The following is a 17,267-nucleotide window of genomic DNA, read 5'->3' on the forward strand; positions in this document are numbered from 1 at the left end:
AACCCTTGCTTGGTCCCTGTCTGTGTGGAGTTTTCTTGCTCTTCTGCATTTAATTGAGTTTTTCTCCAAGTACTCCAGCTTTTCCCCTTGTGGCAGACGGCTGGGGATCCTTCCCAGCCAGGACGCCTGGAAGGACCGGGAGAGGGACAATACCTCCCCTGGGCCACGAGAGGGCAGCCACCCTGGTCTGCATGGGAGCCACAAGATCAGAGCTTAGAAGTTGAGGCCCATGGCCTCCGCCAGGGGGGCGCCCAGAGGATCATGGATCCCTGGACTGCAGCAATTCCGCCACAACTGGAAGTGCTGCCGGAAGAGATTCCAGGCACACCCAGAGTGCTTCCGGGTGCTCATGCGGCACTTCCACCACACCAGGAAGTGCCGTAAGAAGATCATCATAAAGCACCTGGAGCACATCGGGAGTATTATAAAAGGGGCTGCCTGAGGAAGAGGACGGAGCTTGCGTGTGGAGGAGTGAGGGCAGCAGAAAGAGAAGAAGAGAGAGAAAAAAGAAGGGACTGAGTTTAGCTGGGAGGGCATTGTGAGGTGCTGTTAGCAAGGAAGAAGATAAATGTGTGTTTTGAACATCTGGTGTTGTGTCTGTCTGTGTACGGGGAGCTGTTTTTACCACACCCTACAATATCCTGAGCCTATTTTGTTTCTTTCCTTTTTATAGGGTGCTGGTCCAGGCAACCTTCAGTTTGTTCAATTTGCCCCTGGCTGATATCATTGATGCTGACTTACGAAAGCACCAGCGCAGGTAATTTTTTTTTAAATGGAGAAATCGGTGGTCTATGTGTTGTTCAGGGGTGTACTGCCAGAGCTGGAAAAGGGTAGGCCATGAAAGGAAGAGTTAAGGAATGAACCAGGAGATGAAAGAGAAAAAATGTTGACTATAACTAGCAGAGGTCCAAACCAGAAAATACAAAAAATACATAGATGCCAAACCCGATGAATTAACCGAACGTCATATTTGAAGGTACATGCAGAAATCCGCTCGACGTTCTACAAAGATTGGCTGTTTATCTAGAAACTTCAAGCTCTTGATAGCAAACCATCACTATAGAGTGGGAGAAATAAATATTTGATCCTCTGCTGAATTTGTAAGTTTGCTCACTTACAACGAAATCAACAGTCTCTAATTTTTATTGTAGTTTCATTTTAATGAGATGGACTGAATATCAACCAAAAATCAAGAAAAGACACATTGAATAAAAGTTATAAACTGATTTGCATATCATTGAGAGAAATAAGTACTCAATCCCCTACAACCCAGCCAGAATTCTGGCTCCCACATATTATAATCAATTAATCGGTCATTCAATTCCAGATACTCCTGATCTCAACTTGTTCTATATAAAGCACACCCGTCCACAGAATCAATTTTTTCCATTCCAACCTCGTCATTACCATGGGCAACACCAAAGAGCTGTCAAAGGATGTCAGGGACAAGATTGTAGACCTGCACAAGGCTGCAATGGGCTACAAAACAATCAGCAAAAAGCTTGGTGAGAAGGTGACAACTGTTGGTGCAATTATTCACAAATGGAAGAAATATAAAATGGCCATCAAACGCCCTCGGTCTGGAGCTCCATGCAAGATCTTGCCTCATGAGGTGAGGATGATCATGAGAAAGGTGAGGGATCAGCCCAAAACTACACGGGAGGAGCCAGTTACTGATCTGAAGGTAGTTGGGACCACCAGAGTTGCCAAGAACACTATTGGTAACACACTACACCGTAATGGATTGACATCTTTCTACTTACTGATGGTCTTGAATCCCATTCCAGCCTTGTGCGGGTCTACAGTCTAGTCCCTGACGTCCTTTGACAGCTCTTTGGTGTTGCCCATGGTAATGGCAAGGTTGGAATGGAAAAAAATTGATTCTGTGGACAGGTGTGCTTTATACACATAACAAGTTGAGATCAGGATTATCTGGAATTGATTGACCAGTTGATCAATTGTAATATGTGCGCCACGTGGGAACACAACCAATATGTGGGAGCCAAAATTCTGGCTAGGTTGTAGGGGATCAAATCCTTATTTCTCTCAATGATATGCAAATCAATGTATAACTCTTATGTAATGTGTTTTTTCTGGATTTTTGGTTGATTTTCTGTCTCTCTCCATTAAAATGAAACTACTATAAAAATTAAGAGACTGTTCATTTCTTTGTAAGTGAGCAAACTTACAAACTCAGCAGGGGATCAAATACTTATTTCCCCAACTGTAGATAGTAATGGCTCAAAGGCATCCAGTGGGTCGGGTGGTAGCACCCAGATTTCATTATTAAGACAAACATGGCTGCAGCAGGTAGAAACACCCACAAATGTCAGTGCACGCAGCATAAAATAATATAAAATAGAGATGTGGTGACAACATGAAGATAACAAATACATTAATACCATAAAAGCAAAAATTATTCTGCAAACCAACATCAACAGTGAATCAGGGAGTCAAAAAACAAGAGGAAAAATTAGAATGTACACACTGTTTTATCAATCATTAGCTGGCACCCATGGCTCCACCCATGTAGTAGTGAAACAGGACAAACTTTAAAAATCAATAAAAAAAAATGTCATTTGTATTGAGAAGAATTTATATTGATAGCTTTCATATCCGAGGGCCTCTTGATATACAATATTTTTGGTTTTGCTATCAGGGGCGAGGACATACAGGTTTCTTGGGGAACTAACCCAGGAGAAAGCGACGTAAAGCTGACCATGTGAGGAGCCTGGTGAGCTGAGATCAACCCCTGCCACCTTGAGTGTCTGTCCTTGGACCTCGCTAATTGACATTGCAAAGCAAATCTTCACCGGGAATTGTAATCTCTTGAATTAAAAGGGCATGTCCATCACCATTAGAGGAATGCAAGGGATTAAAACCCTCTCGTCAATGCCACATAAGACCGACTCGAACGGAGGCTGGCGCATGAGTGAGGAGGGCCCTACTCGCTTCCCCCTTCCCTCGTCCCACTGCCTCTCTCTCGGATTCGCGCAAATAAATCACTGCCGCAAGTGAACTATGATACTTAGTGCAATGAGAGAAGTTGAAAAATCAACTGGAATGTTCAAGCAAATTATAGAAAAAAACCCGATCTAAATCCGTTAAGTAGTTCTCATGTGAAAAGCAGACTAGACAGACAGACGTTGGATTTTATATACAGTACTGTGCAAAAGTTTTAGGCAGGTGTGAAAAAATGCTGTAAACAAAGAATGCTTTCAGAAATATAAATAATGATTGTTTATTGTTATCAATTTACAAAATGCAAAGTGAGCGAACAAAAGAAAAATCTAAATCAAATCAATATTTGGTGTTACTACCTTTTGCCTTCACACCAGCATCAGTTCTTACAGGTCCACTTGCACAAAGTCAGGGATTTTGTAGGATTCTAGTCAGATGTCTGATCAACCAATTCTACCAAACAGGTGCTAATGATCATCAATGTCACACGTAGGTTGAAACACAATCATTAACTGAAACAGAAACAGCTGTGTAGGAGGCTTCAAACTGGGTGAGGAACAGCCAAACTCTGCTACCAAGGTGAGGTTGTGAAGACAGTTTCATGTCATGGCAAGATTGAGCACAGCAACAAGACACAAGGTAGTTCTACTGCATAAGCAAGGTCTCTCCCAGACAAAGATTTCAAAGCAGACTGGGGTTTCAAGATGTGCTGTTCAAGCTCTTTTGAAGAAGCATAAAGAAACAGGCAACGTTGAGGATTGTAGACGCAGTGGTCGGCCAAGGAAACTTAGTGCAGCAGATGAAAGACACATCAAGCTTATTACCCTTCGAAATTGGAAGATGTTTTGCAGTGCCATCAGCTCAGAACTGGCAGAAACCAGTGGGACTCAGGTACACCCATCTACTGTCCGGAGAAGTCTGGCCAGAAGTGGTCTTCATGGAAGAGTTGCAGTCAAAAAGCCATACCTCCGACGTGGAAACAAGGCCAAGCGACTCAAGTATGCACGAAAACATAGGAACTGGGGTGCAGAAAAACGGCAGCAGGTGCTCTGGACTGATGAGTCAAAATTTGAAAAATTTGGCTGTAGCAGAAGGCAGTTTGTTCGTCGAAGGGCTGGAGAGCGTTACAATAATGAGTGTCTGCAGGCAACAGTGAAGCATGGTGGAGGTTCCTTGAACGTTTGGGGCTGCATTTCTGCAAATGGAGTTGGAGATTTGGTCAGGATTAATGGTGTTCTCAATGCTGAGAAATACAGGCAGATACTTATCCATCATGCAATACCATCAGGGAGGCGTATGATTGGCCCCAAAATTATTCTGCAGCAGGACAATGACCCCAAACATACATGGTCATTTTCAATTTAGGGAACAGCCCGAAGTCGCACGGTGCCAGATCCAGTGAATAAGGTGGATGCGGACCCAGCGTAATGTTTTTATTTGACAGAAATTGTCGTACTAGAAGGAATGTGTGACAATGAGCGTTGTCATGATGAAGAATTAAACCATTTCAACATTTTCCTCAGTTATTGATGTTGAAGGACGTCCTGATCTTTTCTCGTCTTCAACCGAGTCAGATCCATTACGAAATCGATCAAACTACTTGTAAACAGTCTTAAACTGTCGGTGCAGTGTCACCATAAACCGATTTTAACATCTGATGGGTTTCCTGAGCTTTTTGTAATTTGAAAACAAAATTTCATATTAATGCATTGCTCGATATCCATTATTAATGACAAACTTAAAAAACACACTTGAACTCAACAGTGGCTCACAAACGACTGACAGTATCAAACGAGTTGAAACTTCTCACAAACTCGGCTGTAGGATGGACATGTCAGAACCGGCATTGAATTGTTTTGCGTTGCTCTTGGATGGTGCTCTGCATCAACATTCACCGTACTTTTTGATCACACCTCGTATATAGATTAGTGCAGCACCACTCTAGATTTTAGTGAAATCAGAAATCAAAAACAAATTCATACCCAAGCATGGAATTGTAGTCTGGAATAAAACAATAAAACAAAATACAGGAAAAGAAAGAGAGAGAAGAGGGCAAAAAGTGTAAAGAAGTTTTATGCAGAGAGGAATGGCAGCAAACCTGTACCTGTGTACTCTCCCTGTAGAAAAGTATGCTGTGTGGTGGATTGGCTTCTTGTTAAAGAATGGTTTCCCGCTTGCTCCTGGTCCCTTTGGGAGTAGGCTTTGATATCCCATGAGCCTGTGCTGGTAAAAAAAAAAAAACAAGGTAAAGTGAATGAATGTTAAAGTGAAATTAATTTTTAAACAAATGACAAGATGCCAGAAAATGAATTTCCATGCAAGTAGTTCTGCAATAATTCTGTTCTTCTTTCAGCTCCCCATTATCCTCCATGGTGTTTGGTACAAATGCCCTCTTCACCAAGCCGGCTCAGTCCCTAGCTCCTATGCTGGTTGTTACGATTCTGAATCAGTTTGACTACGAGAAGTTGAAAGAGGGCACCACCTCCACCTTGGACTTTAGGTGAGACCAGCAGGTTGTTCAAGGGTATCTATAAATTTCTGGGATGTGAAATCTGTAAGGTAATAAAAAAAGGACACGCAACACATACCTTTGACCAACTGATTAAGAACCATAAAAGTAGGAGAGACCAGTTTAAAAAAAACAAAAACAAAAAAAGAAAGAGAAAGAAAGAAAGAAAGAAAAAGGAGAAGCGATGCAATGGATGTTGTTGGAAAGGTGAGAATAGCTCACACTCCCAGGGGACAGCCTTGTCAGCAGAATACGGCAGAGAGCACGACTTGGCATTGCGTTGTGGTGTAATTTGCCAAATCTCATCTGCCTGTAGCGCCTTATGAGATCAAAGCACAATAACAACACCATTTGTCTCTTTTGTTGTATTTGACAAGCAATTACATTTATTAACTCTAATTATTACTTGTTTGTAAGAGGAGACACATAAAGCACATTGAAGTAAAAAAGAAAATACTGTGAAACAGGGGTCACCAGCTCCGGTCCTGGAGGACCACCGTGGCTGCAGGTTTTCACTCTAACTCTTTTCTTAATTAGTGACCTGCTAATTACCTTCTTTTAAATTCATTTTAATTGACTTGTTCTTGAAGACTCAGACCCCTTGATTGTTTCTTTTTCCTTAATTAGCAGCCAAACAATAATGAGATACAAAATGAGCCAAAACAACTGGTGTCCATCGTACAATATCTGAAAATAAAGAAAGGTGAAAGTCTCAGGAATGTCGACTTGTTCAGGTCCCCAAAACATTTTAGCAGAGCTCTTAGAAAAGAGAAAATCAACAATTTCGGAAATGTCTGCTAATGCACCACAAGAGCAGCAACAAACCACAAAATTAAAAAACGGGTTTAATTAACGACAAGAACTGGCACCTCATTAAGCAGCTGGTTGGAGTGAAATTGGTTGGAGTTTGAGGCCCTGACTTTGTTGGTCTTCTGTTGGCTCCCTCACTTCATATTTCATTTCTGTTTGGGTGCCATTTAAAGAAAGAAATGAAGCAAATTAGAGGAACGACAAAGAAATTCAGGGATTTAAAAAGCAATTCAATTAAAATGAATTCGTTAATTAGCAGCACAAACAGGGCACTCATTAAAAAAAGGGTTAGAATGAAAACCTGCAGCCACGGTGGTCCTCCAGGACCGGAGTTGGCGACCCCTGCTGTGAAATGTATTATGCAAAAAGAATTTCTGTTTTAAAGTTTACACTACCCATAAAGACAAGAATGAAATTGATGAAACACATAATAGCTAAAAGAGTGTTTGAAAAATGCAACACCAAGACAATGCAGAAGAGCAAGCAGAATAAGAAAGCGGATGCCATATGCCCCCTGTTGAGTGATGCAGTAAACAACATTGCAAATTCTAGCATCAGCACATCTTATTGGTTGCTTGCTTTTAGTATCGAATTAATAATTTTTTGTGCTTGATTGGAAGGTTTGCACATTAGTATCCTATAAGGAAAGTTTTGATAATGAACAAAAAAACTAGCAATGAAAGAAACAGGACAGAATAAAGTGTTGTGGTCTGAGGCAAAGGGCTATTCAAAATGAAAGAGCAGGTTTCAAAAATGTATTTCAAACAAACTATATAAGACAGAAACGCATTCCCAACATCACTGGATAGGGGAAAGTTCAACGTTTGGTCCTGTGGTCCTTGAGGTTGCATGCACTCAACATGAGCACCATGTTGTAGCGTGACAAACATCAACACGGTAGGCCATTTCAGGCCACACACGAGTCTACTGGTCCTTAGTTACTGAACTCACAGCTTCCTCAATTCAATGTTGCAAATCTTGAAGATTAGCGGGCATAGGTGGAACAAACACTCCTTCTTTAATGTACCCCTATAGATCAAAATCACAGGGGGTAAGGTCTGGAGACCTGGGATACCATAGACGATGAGCAAGATCTTGTTGTCCACCTCATCCAATCTATCCACCTGGAATGGTGTCATTCAGGTAACGCCAGACCTCCCAAGTGGAAATGAGGCGGGGCGCCATCTTGCATGAAAATGAAGTCATTCGAATCTTCTTGAAGTTGGGGAAACAACCAGTTTTGTAGCATGTCCGGGTATGAAAATCCAGTCACAGTTTGCTCCGCAAAAAAAGAAAGGTCCATAAACTTTGCTGGCAGAAATGGCACAAAACATATTTACCTTCGGTGAGTCTCTTTCATGTTCGACGACTACGTAAGGATTTTTATACCCCCAAATTCTAACATTATGGTGATTAACCTTACCAGAGAGATGGAAAGTTGATTCATCCGAAAAAAATTAGTTGTTCGGGAAAATTGTCCTTTTTCATGGTCATCAGGATGCAATGCCTGCACTAATTGCAACTTGTAAGACTGCATATGGAGACGCTGTCTTAAGAACATGCCATACCTTTGTTTGAGGAATTCCAAGTTCAATGCTTGACCATGATGTGGATTTCCTAGGGCACCGTTCGAACACACCTTGGATACGCTCAAAATTTTCATCTGACGTGATGACAAGTACTTTCACCTTTGCATATGCAACCTTCTTCTATGAAGTTTTTATGCCACTCGTAAATTTGCTTATGACGAAGCGGCTGTTTGTTGAACTGTCGGCAGAATTCACGTTGCACTTGAACAATGGACTCACACTTCGCAAATTGCAGCACACCAAATGATTTCTCTTGTGGTGTTGTCGCCATTTTACTATAAATGAGAAACAGTGCTCGGTGGCATTCACTGGTACTTTTAGGTGGGCTTTTAAACTTTGCTCTATCCAGTGATGTGCGGAATGTGTTTGTGTCTTATGCAGTTTGTTCGAAATAAGTTTTTTTAAATCTGCTCTTTCATTTTGAATAGCCCTGTATATCTGTAAGGAGTTGAGGACATGTCATGTTCACTCCAGAATGCCAGTCAGAACATTAGTAGAAGAGTCAGAGTACTCCACACAGCAGCTCAGAAGGAAAGTTGTGATTTATATATAACTAAATATAATTTAAAAATTTGTGCAGGGTTCTACAGTAAAGAAACAATTCAGTAAAACAATTAATAACTTACACAAAAGTCCACTAGATGTCACTATTGTTCACAAATGAGTCTAGTTACTAAATTGTTGGCAGTATGAAAGTTAAATACCAATAAAACAATACCAACAACAAATGTATAGTATAGCAATATGTTAATGTACTGACATGAAGATATTACTGATATAAATATTATTGTATATACAGTCATATGAAAAAGTTTGGGAACCCCTCTCAGTCTGCTGCATAATTGACTCTCCTTTCAACAAAACAGATAACAGTGGTACGTCTTTCATTTCCTAGGAACATCTGAGTACTGCGGTGTTTTCTGAACAAAGATTTTTAGTGAAGCAGTATTTAGTTGTATGAAATTAAATCAAATGTGAAAAACTGGCTGTGCACAAATGTGGGTCCCCTTGTCATTGTGCTGATTTGAATGCCTGTCACTGCTCAATGCTGATTACTTGGTGTGATGAGCTCGTTACGCCTTGACCTTCATAGGAAGGTGTGTCCAATCATTAGATATAAAGGGATTTAAGGTGGTCAATTGCAAGTTGGGCTTCCTTCCCTTTGACTCTCCTCTGAAGAGTGACAGCATGGGATCCTCAAAGCAACTCTCCAAAGATCTGAAAACAAAGATTGTTGAGTCTCATGGTTTAGGGGAAGGCTACAAAAAGCCATCTCAGAGGTTTAAACTGTCAGTTTCAACTGTAAGGAATGGAATCAGGAAATGGAAGGCCACAGGCACAGTTGCTGTTAAACCAAGCAGGTCTGGCAGGCTAAGAAAAATGCAGGAGTGGCATATATATATGTTTGGTATCATTCTTTTCAGAATTTATCGACCTTTAATGTGATGTTGTTAGATTTTCAGATCCGATCTCGGATAAGCGGAAAAGGATGGATGGATGGATGAATATATATATATATATGTACTAGCCAACCCGCGGCATAGCATACGCTGCATAATTATATTATAATATATATATATAATTATATATTGATAGGTGAACACTTCCTGAAAGACACAGTTGTCCAAATGGGGTGGGTTTGAGGATACGACTAAGTGAATGCAAAGATGGAACTCTGGAGAGAGGGCGGGGAAGCGGGCCCGAGAGGTTTCGGGTCCTAACCGTCCAACGACGGGTCAGCACAACCGGTAACGATCCTTCCGCAGGTTCACCTACGGAACCCGTGTTAGGACATTTACATCCTCTAGATAGGCAAGTTCGATTGTCTGATGCTCATTCCGCCCCCTCCATTCTAGTCTGCCGAATTCTTAAGTCATCTCTTAGTCATCGTTCAGTACGCACTGCCTGCTCATGTGTCAGCCCCCAACTCCTCACCTGAATTGCTTTCGTCTGTGTACAGTCCACATGCACTTGTGAGTCTTGTTGACTGTTCATTTTCCACACACCGCCTCAGTCGCATGCACCTGTGAGCTACGTTCGGGCCGGGTGAGGTTTCCCGTGTTGAGTCCAATTAAGCCACAGGCTCCACACCTGGTGGTGCCCTTCCGTCAATTCCTTTCAGTTTCAGCTTTGCAACCATACTCCCCCCGGAACCCAAAGACTTTGGTTACCTGGTTGGCTGCCCAACGAGTCATGGGAATAACGCTACCAGATCACCAGTCGGCATCCTGTATGGTCGGAACTACGACGGTATGTGATCTTCTTCGAACCTCTGTCTTTCCTTCTTGATTAATGAACACATTCTTGGCAAATGCTTTCGCTCTCGCGCCATGGTCGGCTGTTTAGTGAATTGTTGGCGGGCGTGGCTGTCTTGCATGCATCTTGCTTGCCATGGACTTAGTGAATTATATATAGATAGATATATATGTCTATATATATATCTTTCCTTAGTGGAACAGCGGTAATACTAAGATGAAGACAGAAAAATAACACTAATTTACATTTAGTTTTTTTAATATCACAGATAATAACATTTCGAAGGAACGTCCTGGCACAGTGCAGATGTGGTTGTTTCATACAGTCGGCCCTGTCCACTTTGAGAGTGTGGGAGTCATTTTTCATAGGCGTAGGCAGGAGTGATGTCTTCCACCCGTTTTTAGGTGGGCTTCAATTTTCAGTACAGTTGCTTTATACTTTTCTCACAGTCTTTGGTTCCAAAATAAGAACAGGAGTAAAGATGGCTGCTGTGCTTTCCATTTGCTCCAAATAATAGCAGCCAGGCAGTGATCAGCATTTAAAGTGCTGAAGGTGAACCAGGGGTCCAAAATCCATAGAGGGCTTTCTGCGTAATATGGAGAAGCTCAAAACTGGTTGGACAATTGTCAAGCACAAAGAAGGAGTAGTACACCCATCCATGTCCACAACCAACGACAACACTGAGAAAGTCCAATACAGTGATCCCTCCTCGATCGCGGGGGTTGCATTCCAGAACCCCCCGCGAAAGGTGAAAACCCGCAAGGTAAAAACCATATGTTTATATGGTTATTTTTATATTGTCACGCTTGGGTCACAGATTTGCGCAGAAACACAGGAGGTTGTAGAGAGACAGGAACTTTATTCAAACACTGCAAACAAACATTTGTCTCTTTTTCAAAAGTTTAAACTGTGCTCCATAACAAGACAGAGATGACAGTTCCGTCTCACAATTAAAAGAATGCAAACATATCTTCCTCTTCAAAGGAGTGCGCGTCAGGAGCAGAGAATGTCAGAGAGAGAGAAAAGCAAACAATCAAAAACCGATAGGTGCTGTTCGAGCGTTTTAAGTATGCAAAGCACCGTGAGGGAAGCATGTCGCCTGACAAAGCAGCCGCAACGAAGTCCAGCAAGGAAGGGAGCAATGTGAAGGTAGTCTTTCCACATTTTTTAGATGAGTGTCTGTATCCTCTAGGGGTGCAAACAGCCCCCCTGCTCACACCCCCTCCGTCAGGAGCAGAGAATGTCAGAGCAAGAGAGAAAAGCAAACAATCAAAAATCAATAGGTGCTGTTTGAGCTTTTAAGTATGTGAAGCACCGTGCGGAAAGCATATCGTGCAACAAAGCAGCCACAAGTAATACCAGCAAGGCAGGGAGCAGTGTGAAGGTAGTCTTTCAGCGTTTTTTGAGGAGCATCCGTATCCTCTAGGGGTGCGAACAGCCCCCCTGCTCACAATATATTTGAGGAGTTTTATTTAATACAGCTCTCCCTTAAAGATAGGGTGAGAAGCTCAGTCATCCGGGAGGGGCTCAGAGTAGAGCCGCTGCTCCTCCGCATCGAGAGGAGTCAGATTAGGTGGCTCGGGCATCTGATCAGGATGCCTCCTGGACGCCTCCCTGGTGAGGTGTTCCGGGCACGTCCAACCGGGAGGAGGCCCCAGGGAAGACCCAGGACACGCTGGAGGGACTATGTCTCCCGGCTGGCCTGGGAATGCCTCGGGATTCTCCCGGAAGAGCTAGAAGAAGTGGCCGGGGAGAGGGAAGTCTGGGCATCTCTGCTCAAGCTGCTGCCCCCGCGACCCGACCTCGGATAAGCGGAAGAGGATGGATGGATGGATATTTAATACGTAATACGTGCTCTGATTGGGTAGCTTCTCAGCCATCTGCCAATAGCATCCCTTGTATGAAATCAACTGGGCAAACCAACTGAGGAAGCATGTACCAGAAATTAAAAGACCCACTGTCCACTGAAACCCACGAACCAGTGAAAAATCCGCAATATATATTTAAATATGCTTACATATAAAATTCGCGATAGAGTGAAGCCGCGAAAGTCGAAGCGCGATATAGCGAGGGATTACTGTACCATGATTCTGGTGAACTGATGAGCCCCTGGTACACCTTCAGTCTATTAGACATGATGCTTAGAACTGAGGGCCAGATAGTTCAGTCTTGGTTTGAACAGACCACAGGATCTTGATTCACACAGTCGGAGAGTCCTTTAGGTGTCTTTCTTTCTTTTTTTTTTTTTTTGCAAACTGCACGTGGGCATTCATGTGCCTTTTACTGATGTGGGGCTTGTGCTTAGATCAGTGGAATCCTGCAGTGATGGTTGCCGTTCTGGAAGTTTCTCCCATCTCCACACTGAATCTCCGGAGCTCAGCCAGAGTGACCATTGAGTTCTTGGTCACATCTCTTACCAAGGCCCTACTCCCCACATTGCTCAGTTTGACCAGATGACCAGCTCTAGGAAGAGTCGCGACTGTCCCGAGCTTCTTCCATTTAAGCAGTATAGAGGCCATCGTGCTCTTGGGAACCTTTAATGCTGCTGACATGTTTTGTAGCTTTCTCCAGGTCTATGCCTCGACACCATCCTCTGTCTAAGCTCTGCTGGCAATTCCTTTGACCTCACGGCTTGTCTTTTGCTCAAACCTCTCAAAGACAGTCAGTTGAATTAGATGGTACCCGAGCCAGAGCAAATGGTCTGAATATTTGTGTCCATATGATATTTCAGTTTTTATTTTTAGGAAATTTGCAAAAATTCCTAAAATCGTTACATTTACTTATTTGGCTGACATCTTTACCCAAAGCAGCTTACAACATTTATGATACAATTGATTCCATTCCAATTGGCACAAAGGCAGGTCATGTGACTTGCACAGGGTCACACACAATGTCAGTAGTGGCAGTTGAACCCACAACCTCAAGGTTTGAAGTCTTAACCACTACACCACCCTGCCTGCCTGATTTCACTTTGTCATTCTGGGGTAGGGAGTGTCACTTCATGAGCGAAAAAATTAATTTAATTGATTTTAGTACAACACTTCAATGTAAGAAAATGTGTAAAGGTACCCAGGGGAGTGCTGGGTGGTCTCGTGGGCCTTGGAGCCCTTGCAGATTTTGTTTTTTTTTTTTTCTCTCCGGCCCTCTGGAGTTTTATTTTTTTGTTTTGTTTTTTTGTCCTCCTGGCCATCGGACCTTACTTTAATCTTTGTTACTTTCGTATTACCTAATCTTATTTTTTCTTTCTTCAAAGCACTTTGAGCTACATCATTTGTATGAAAATGTGCTATAAAAATAAACGTTTTTTTTGTTGTTGTAAACGTGAAAGAGACTGAGTACTTTCTGAATCCATTGTGTCCTACTCTTGCATATTCCTATTAACGCATTTCACCAGAATGGGGTGGGATTTTTATTTTTTTATTTATTTATTGACTTTTTTTTTTTAGACCTCAACTGCAGCCACTCCATGAAGCAATGTTCTATCTGGTGTGTCTGCTGCCGGCCTGTGTGGCGCTTTTGCAGATGCTGGTCTGGAGACCTTTTTCTATACGGGACAGTCACATGGTGGAGTCTAAATATGTGGAGACTTGAAAAGAGATCCCGTTGCAAGCAGTGGAAATCCCTTGAGGTGCACAAGGATGCGGACCCCTGGTATGCAGGGTTACAAGGTGTGTGTCACATGGAGTTTTTTTTTTCTTCGCTTAATGGGTTGATGACTTGGACGTTCTCTGTCTTCTCTTTAACTGTACCATTTCAAGGAGTCTTTGTTGATACAGTTAAAGGGAACATCATGAAGGAGACGGCCACTTACGTGGAACAGTTTCCCTTAAAATGATGCTTCTCATTTTACTCGTATCTTTATTTTTCTAATTATTGTAAAAGAACATCAGATGGTTATGTTTAATAAAACTCCTCATAGTAAGAAAAAAACAATAAAATATTTGTCCTGTACTGTATGTGTTCTTTAACCCAAATTGAGTGTTTCAGAATTAAACTCAATAATATGCTGTTGTGCGATTTTGAGGGGAAGGTAAAAAAAAGTCTACACACCCCTGTTACAGACACCTCACCCTTGCAGAACTGATTTCTGGGAGGTTTGAGTGAGGGACATGCAGGCATGCTGGTTACTAGGGAATTTCTGGTTATTAGGGTCATTGTCTCCCTTGGGGTTGTCACTCCAATGGCCATTCTTTTTTAGGTTACCCCTTTTGGGGCTTTTCATTTCCATTCCTCCCACCCCCCTTGTGAGATTTCTGGGAGATTGGGAATCGCTTACAAGAGTCCAGGACAAGACCCTGATTTATGGGAGACTTGGTACAGTCATATGAAAAAGTTTGGGACCCCCTCTCAGCCTGCATAATAATTGACTCTCCTTTCCACAAACAAGATAACCGTGGTCTGTCTTTCATTTACTAGAACATCTGAGTACTGCGGTGTTTTCCGAACAAAGATTTTTAGTGACGCAGTATTTAGTTGTATGAAATTAAATCAAATGTGAAAAACTGGCTGAGCACAAATGTGGGTCCCCTTGTCATTGTGCTGATTTGAATGCCTGTCACTGCTCAATGCTGATTACTTGCAACACCAAATTGGTTGGATGAACTCGTTACGCCTTGAACTTCATAGACAGGTGTGTCCAATCATGAGATATAAAGGTATTTAAGGTGGTCAATTGCATGTTGTCCCTCCCTTTGACTCTCCTCTGAAGAGTGACAGCATGGGATCCTCAAAGCAACTCTCCAAAGATCTGAAAACAAAGATTGTTGAGTCTCCTGGTTTAGGGGAAGGCTACAAAAAGCTGTCTCAGAGGTTTCAACTGTCAGTTTCAACTGTAAGGAATGGAATCAGGAAATGGAAGGCCACAGGCACAGTTGCTGTTAAACCCAGCAGGTCTGGCAGGCCAAGAAAAATACAGGAGCAGCATATGTGCAGGATTGTGGGAATGGTGACAGACAACCCACAGATCACCTCCAAAGACCTGCAAGAACATCTCGCTGCAGATGGTGTATCTGTACATCGTTCTACAATTCAGCACAATTTGCACAAAGAACATCTGTATGGCAGGGCGATGAGAAAGAAGCCCTTTCTGCACTCACGCCACAAACAGAGTCGCTTGTTGTATGCCAATGCTCATTTAGACGAGCCAGATTCATTTGGGAACAAAGTGCTTTGGACTGATGAGACAAAAATGGAGTTATCTGGTCATAACAAAAAGCGCTTTGCATGGAACACCGCATTCCAAGAAAAACACCTGCTACCTACTGTCAAATTTGGTGGAGGTTCCATCATGCTGTGTGGCTAGTTCAGGGACAGGGGCCCTTGTTAAAGTCGAGGGTCGGATGAATTCAACCCAATATCAACAAATTCTTCAGGATAATGTTCAAGCATCAGTCACAAAGTTGAAGTTACGCAGGCAGGGGTTGGATATTCCAACAAGACAATGACCCAAAACACAGTTGGAAATCTACAAAGGCATTCATGCAGAGGGAGAAGTACAATGTTCTGGGATGGCCCTGACTTGAATATCATTGAAAATCTATGGGATGATTTGAAGCAGGCTGTCCATCAAATTGAACTGAACTGGAGAGATTTTGTATGAAGAATGGTCAGAAATACCTCCATCCAAAATGCAGACACTCATCAGAGGCTATAGGAGGACAGCGTCTAGAGGCTCAAAGGAGCAAAAGGAGGCTCAACTAAGTATTGATGTCATATCTCTGTTGGGGTGCCCACATTTATGCACCGGTCTAATTTTGTTATGATGCATATTGCATATTTTCTGTTAATCCAATAAATTTAACGCCACTGCTGAAATACTACTGTCTCCATAAGGCATGTCATATATTAAAAGGAAGTTGCTACTTTGAACGCTCAGCCAATGAGAAACAAAAATCCAAAGAATTAAGAGGGGGTCCCAAACTTTTAAATATGACTGTATGTCTGCTGTTCAATGGCAGCTTTTTGTGATGTAAAAAAAAAAATGAAACCAAGATAAATCATGTTGGAACTTTTTACACCTCTGTTTTAAAAATTGCAACTGGTTCCACGGTGAAAACAAATTAGAAGCCATTTAGGGGGAAAAAAATGAAAAACATGCAAAAACCTGGCTGTGCACACCCCTACCATGGGTGCTGAACTCCGGTCTTGGAGGGCCGCAGTGGCTGCATGTCTTCATTCTAACCTTCTTCTTCATTAGTGACCCATTTTTGCTGCTAATTAACTTCTTTTGCTTTAGTTTTAATTCACTTGACTCAGGCCCCTTAGTTGTCTCTTTTTCCTTAATTAGCAGCCAAATAATAATGAGACGGCGGCACGGTGGCCTCGCAGTAAGGAGACCTGGGTTCGGTTGACTTTGCACTTCTGTCATCGCACTAAGTATCAGTGTTCGCTTGTGGTACCGATTTATTTGCGTGAATCCGACTGAGAGGCTGTGGGTCGAGGGGAGGTGGAAGCAGGAAGGACCTTGGTGATTGGCAGAGATATCACGGCCACATGCTTTTTTGCCCAGTCGGAGGACGCTCTTCCGTCAGAGCTGAACACGATCAGATACAACGGTAACGTTTGATGTTAGAGTGTACCTACCTTCCACTTGGCCGGAATTACATTTTTATTCATTTTTTTTTTAAATTGATTTTTAAATTTGTCACCTACTACGGTATGTGGGTGTAGCCACGGGGGACGGTTAGTATATAAGGCCCTGCATGGAGTTTGCATGTCCTCCCCGTGTCTGCGTGGGTTTCCTCCCACAGTCCAAAGACATTCAGGTTAGGGTGCATTGGCGATAACTAAATTGTCCCTAATGTTTGCTTGGTGTGTGTCTGTATGTGCCCTGCGGTGGGCTGGCACCCTACCCGGGTTTATTCCTGCCTTGCGCCCTGTGCTAGCTGGGATTGGCTCCAGCAGACCCCCGTCACCCTGTGTTAGGATATAGCGGGTTGGACAATGACTGACAATAATGAGACACAAAACAAGAATCCATATGCCCAGCTCACCTGTGCCCATCACACAATATCTGAAACTAAAGAAAGGTGAAGGCCTCAGTAAGGTTGATCTCTCAGGTCACCAAAACATCTTGATGGTATTCTTAGTAAAAATGTCTGCTGTGGTAGAATAAGAGCAGCAACAAGCCATGGAATTAAATC

At 42.6% G+C, this 17,267-nt stretch overlaps 1 protein-coding gene across 3 annotated transcripts in view; it reads left to right on the forward strand.

Annotated features, from left to right (window-relative positions):
• mfsd13al (major facilitator superfamily domain containing 13a-like) overlaps positions 1-16,840 on the forward strand; it is a 39,446-nt gene extending 22,606 nt beyond the window's left edge. For 2 of the 3 annotated variants that reach the window (XM_028814188.2, XM_028814189.2), the window contains exons 6-8: positions 674-757; positions 5,315-5,461; positions 13,572-14,063. In XM_028814188.2, the coding sequence (XP_028670021.1) occupies positions 674-757; positions 5,315-5,461; positions 13,572-13,716 (376 nt within the window). In that variant the 3' untranslated portion in view covers positions 13,717-14,063. Of the gene's footprint in view, positions 1-673; positions 758-5,314; positions 5,462-13,571; positions 14,064-14,323 lie in introns of those variants that run through there. The other variant, XR_007936220.1, reaches the window with a different exon arrangement.
• Positions 16,841-17,267: the final 427 nt, after the last annotated feature.

Source organism: Erpetoichthys calabaricus, chromosome 11 (genome assembly GCF_900747795.2).
Source record: "Erpetoichthys calabaricus chromosome 11, fErpCal1.3, whole genome shotgun sequence".
Classification (NCBI taxonomy): domain Eukaryota; kingdom Metazoa; phylum Chordata; class Cladistia; order Polypteriformes; family Polypteridae; genus Erpetoichthys; species Erpetoichthys calabaricus.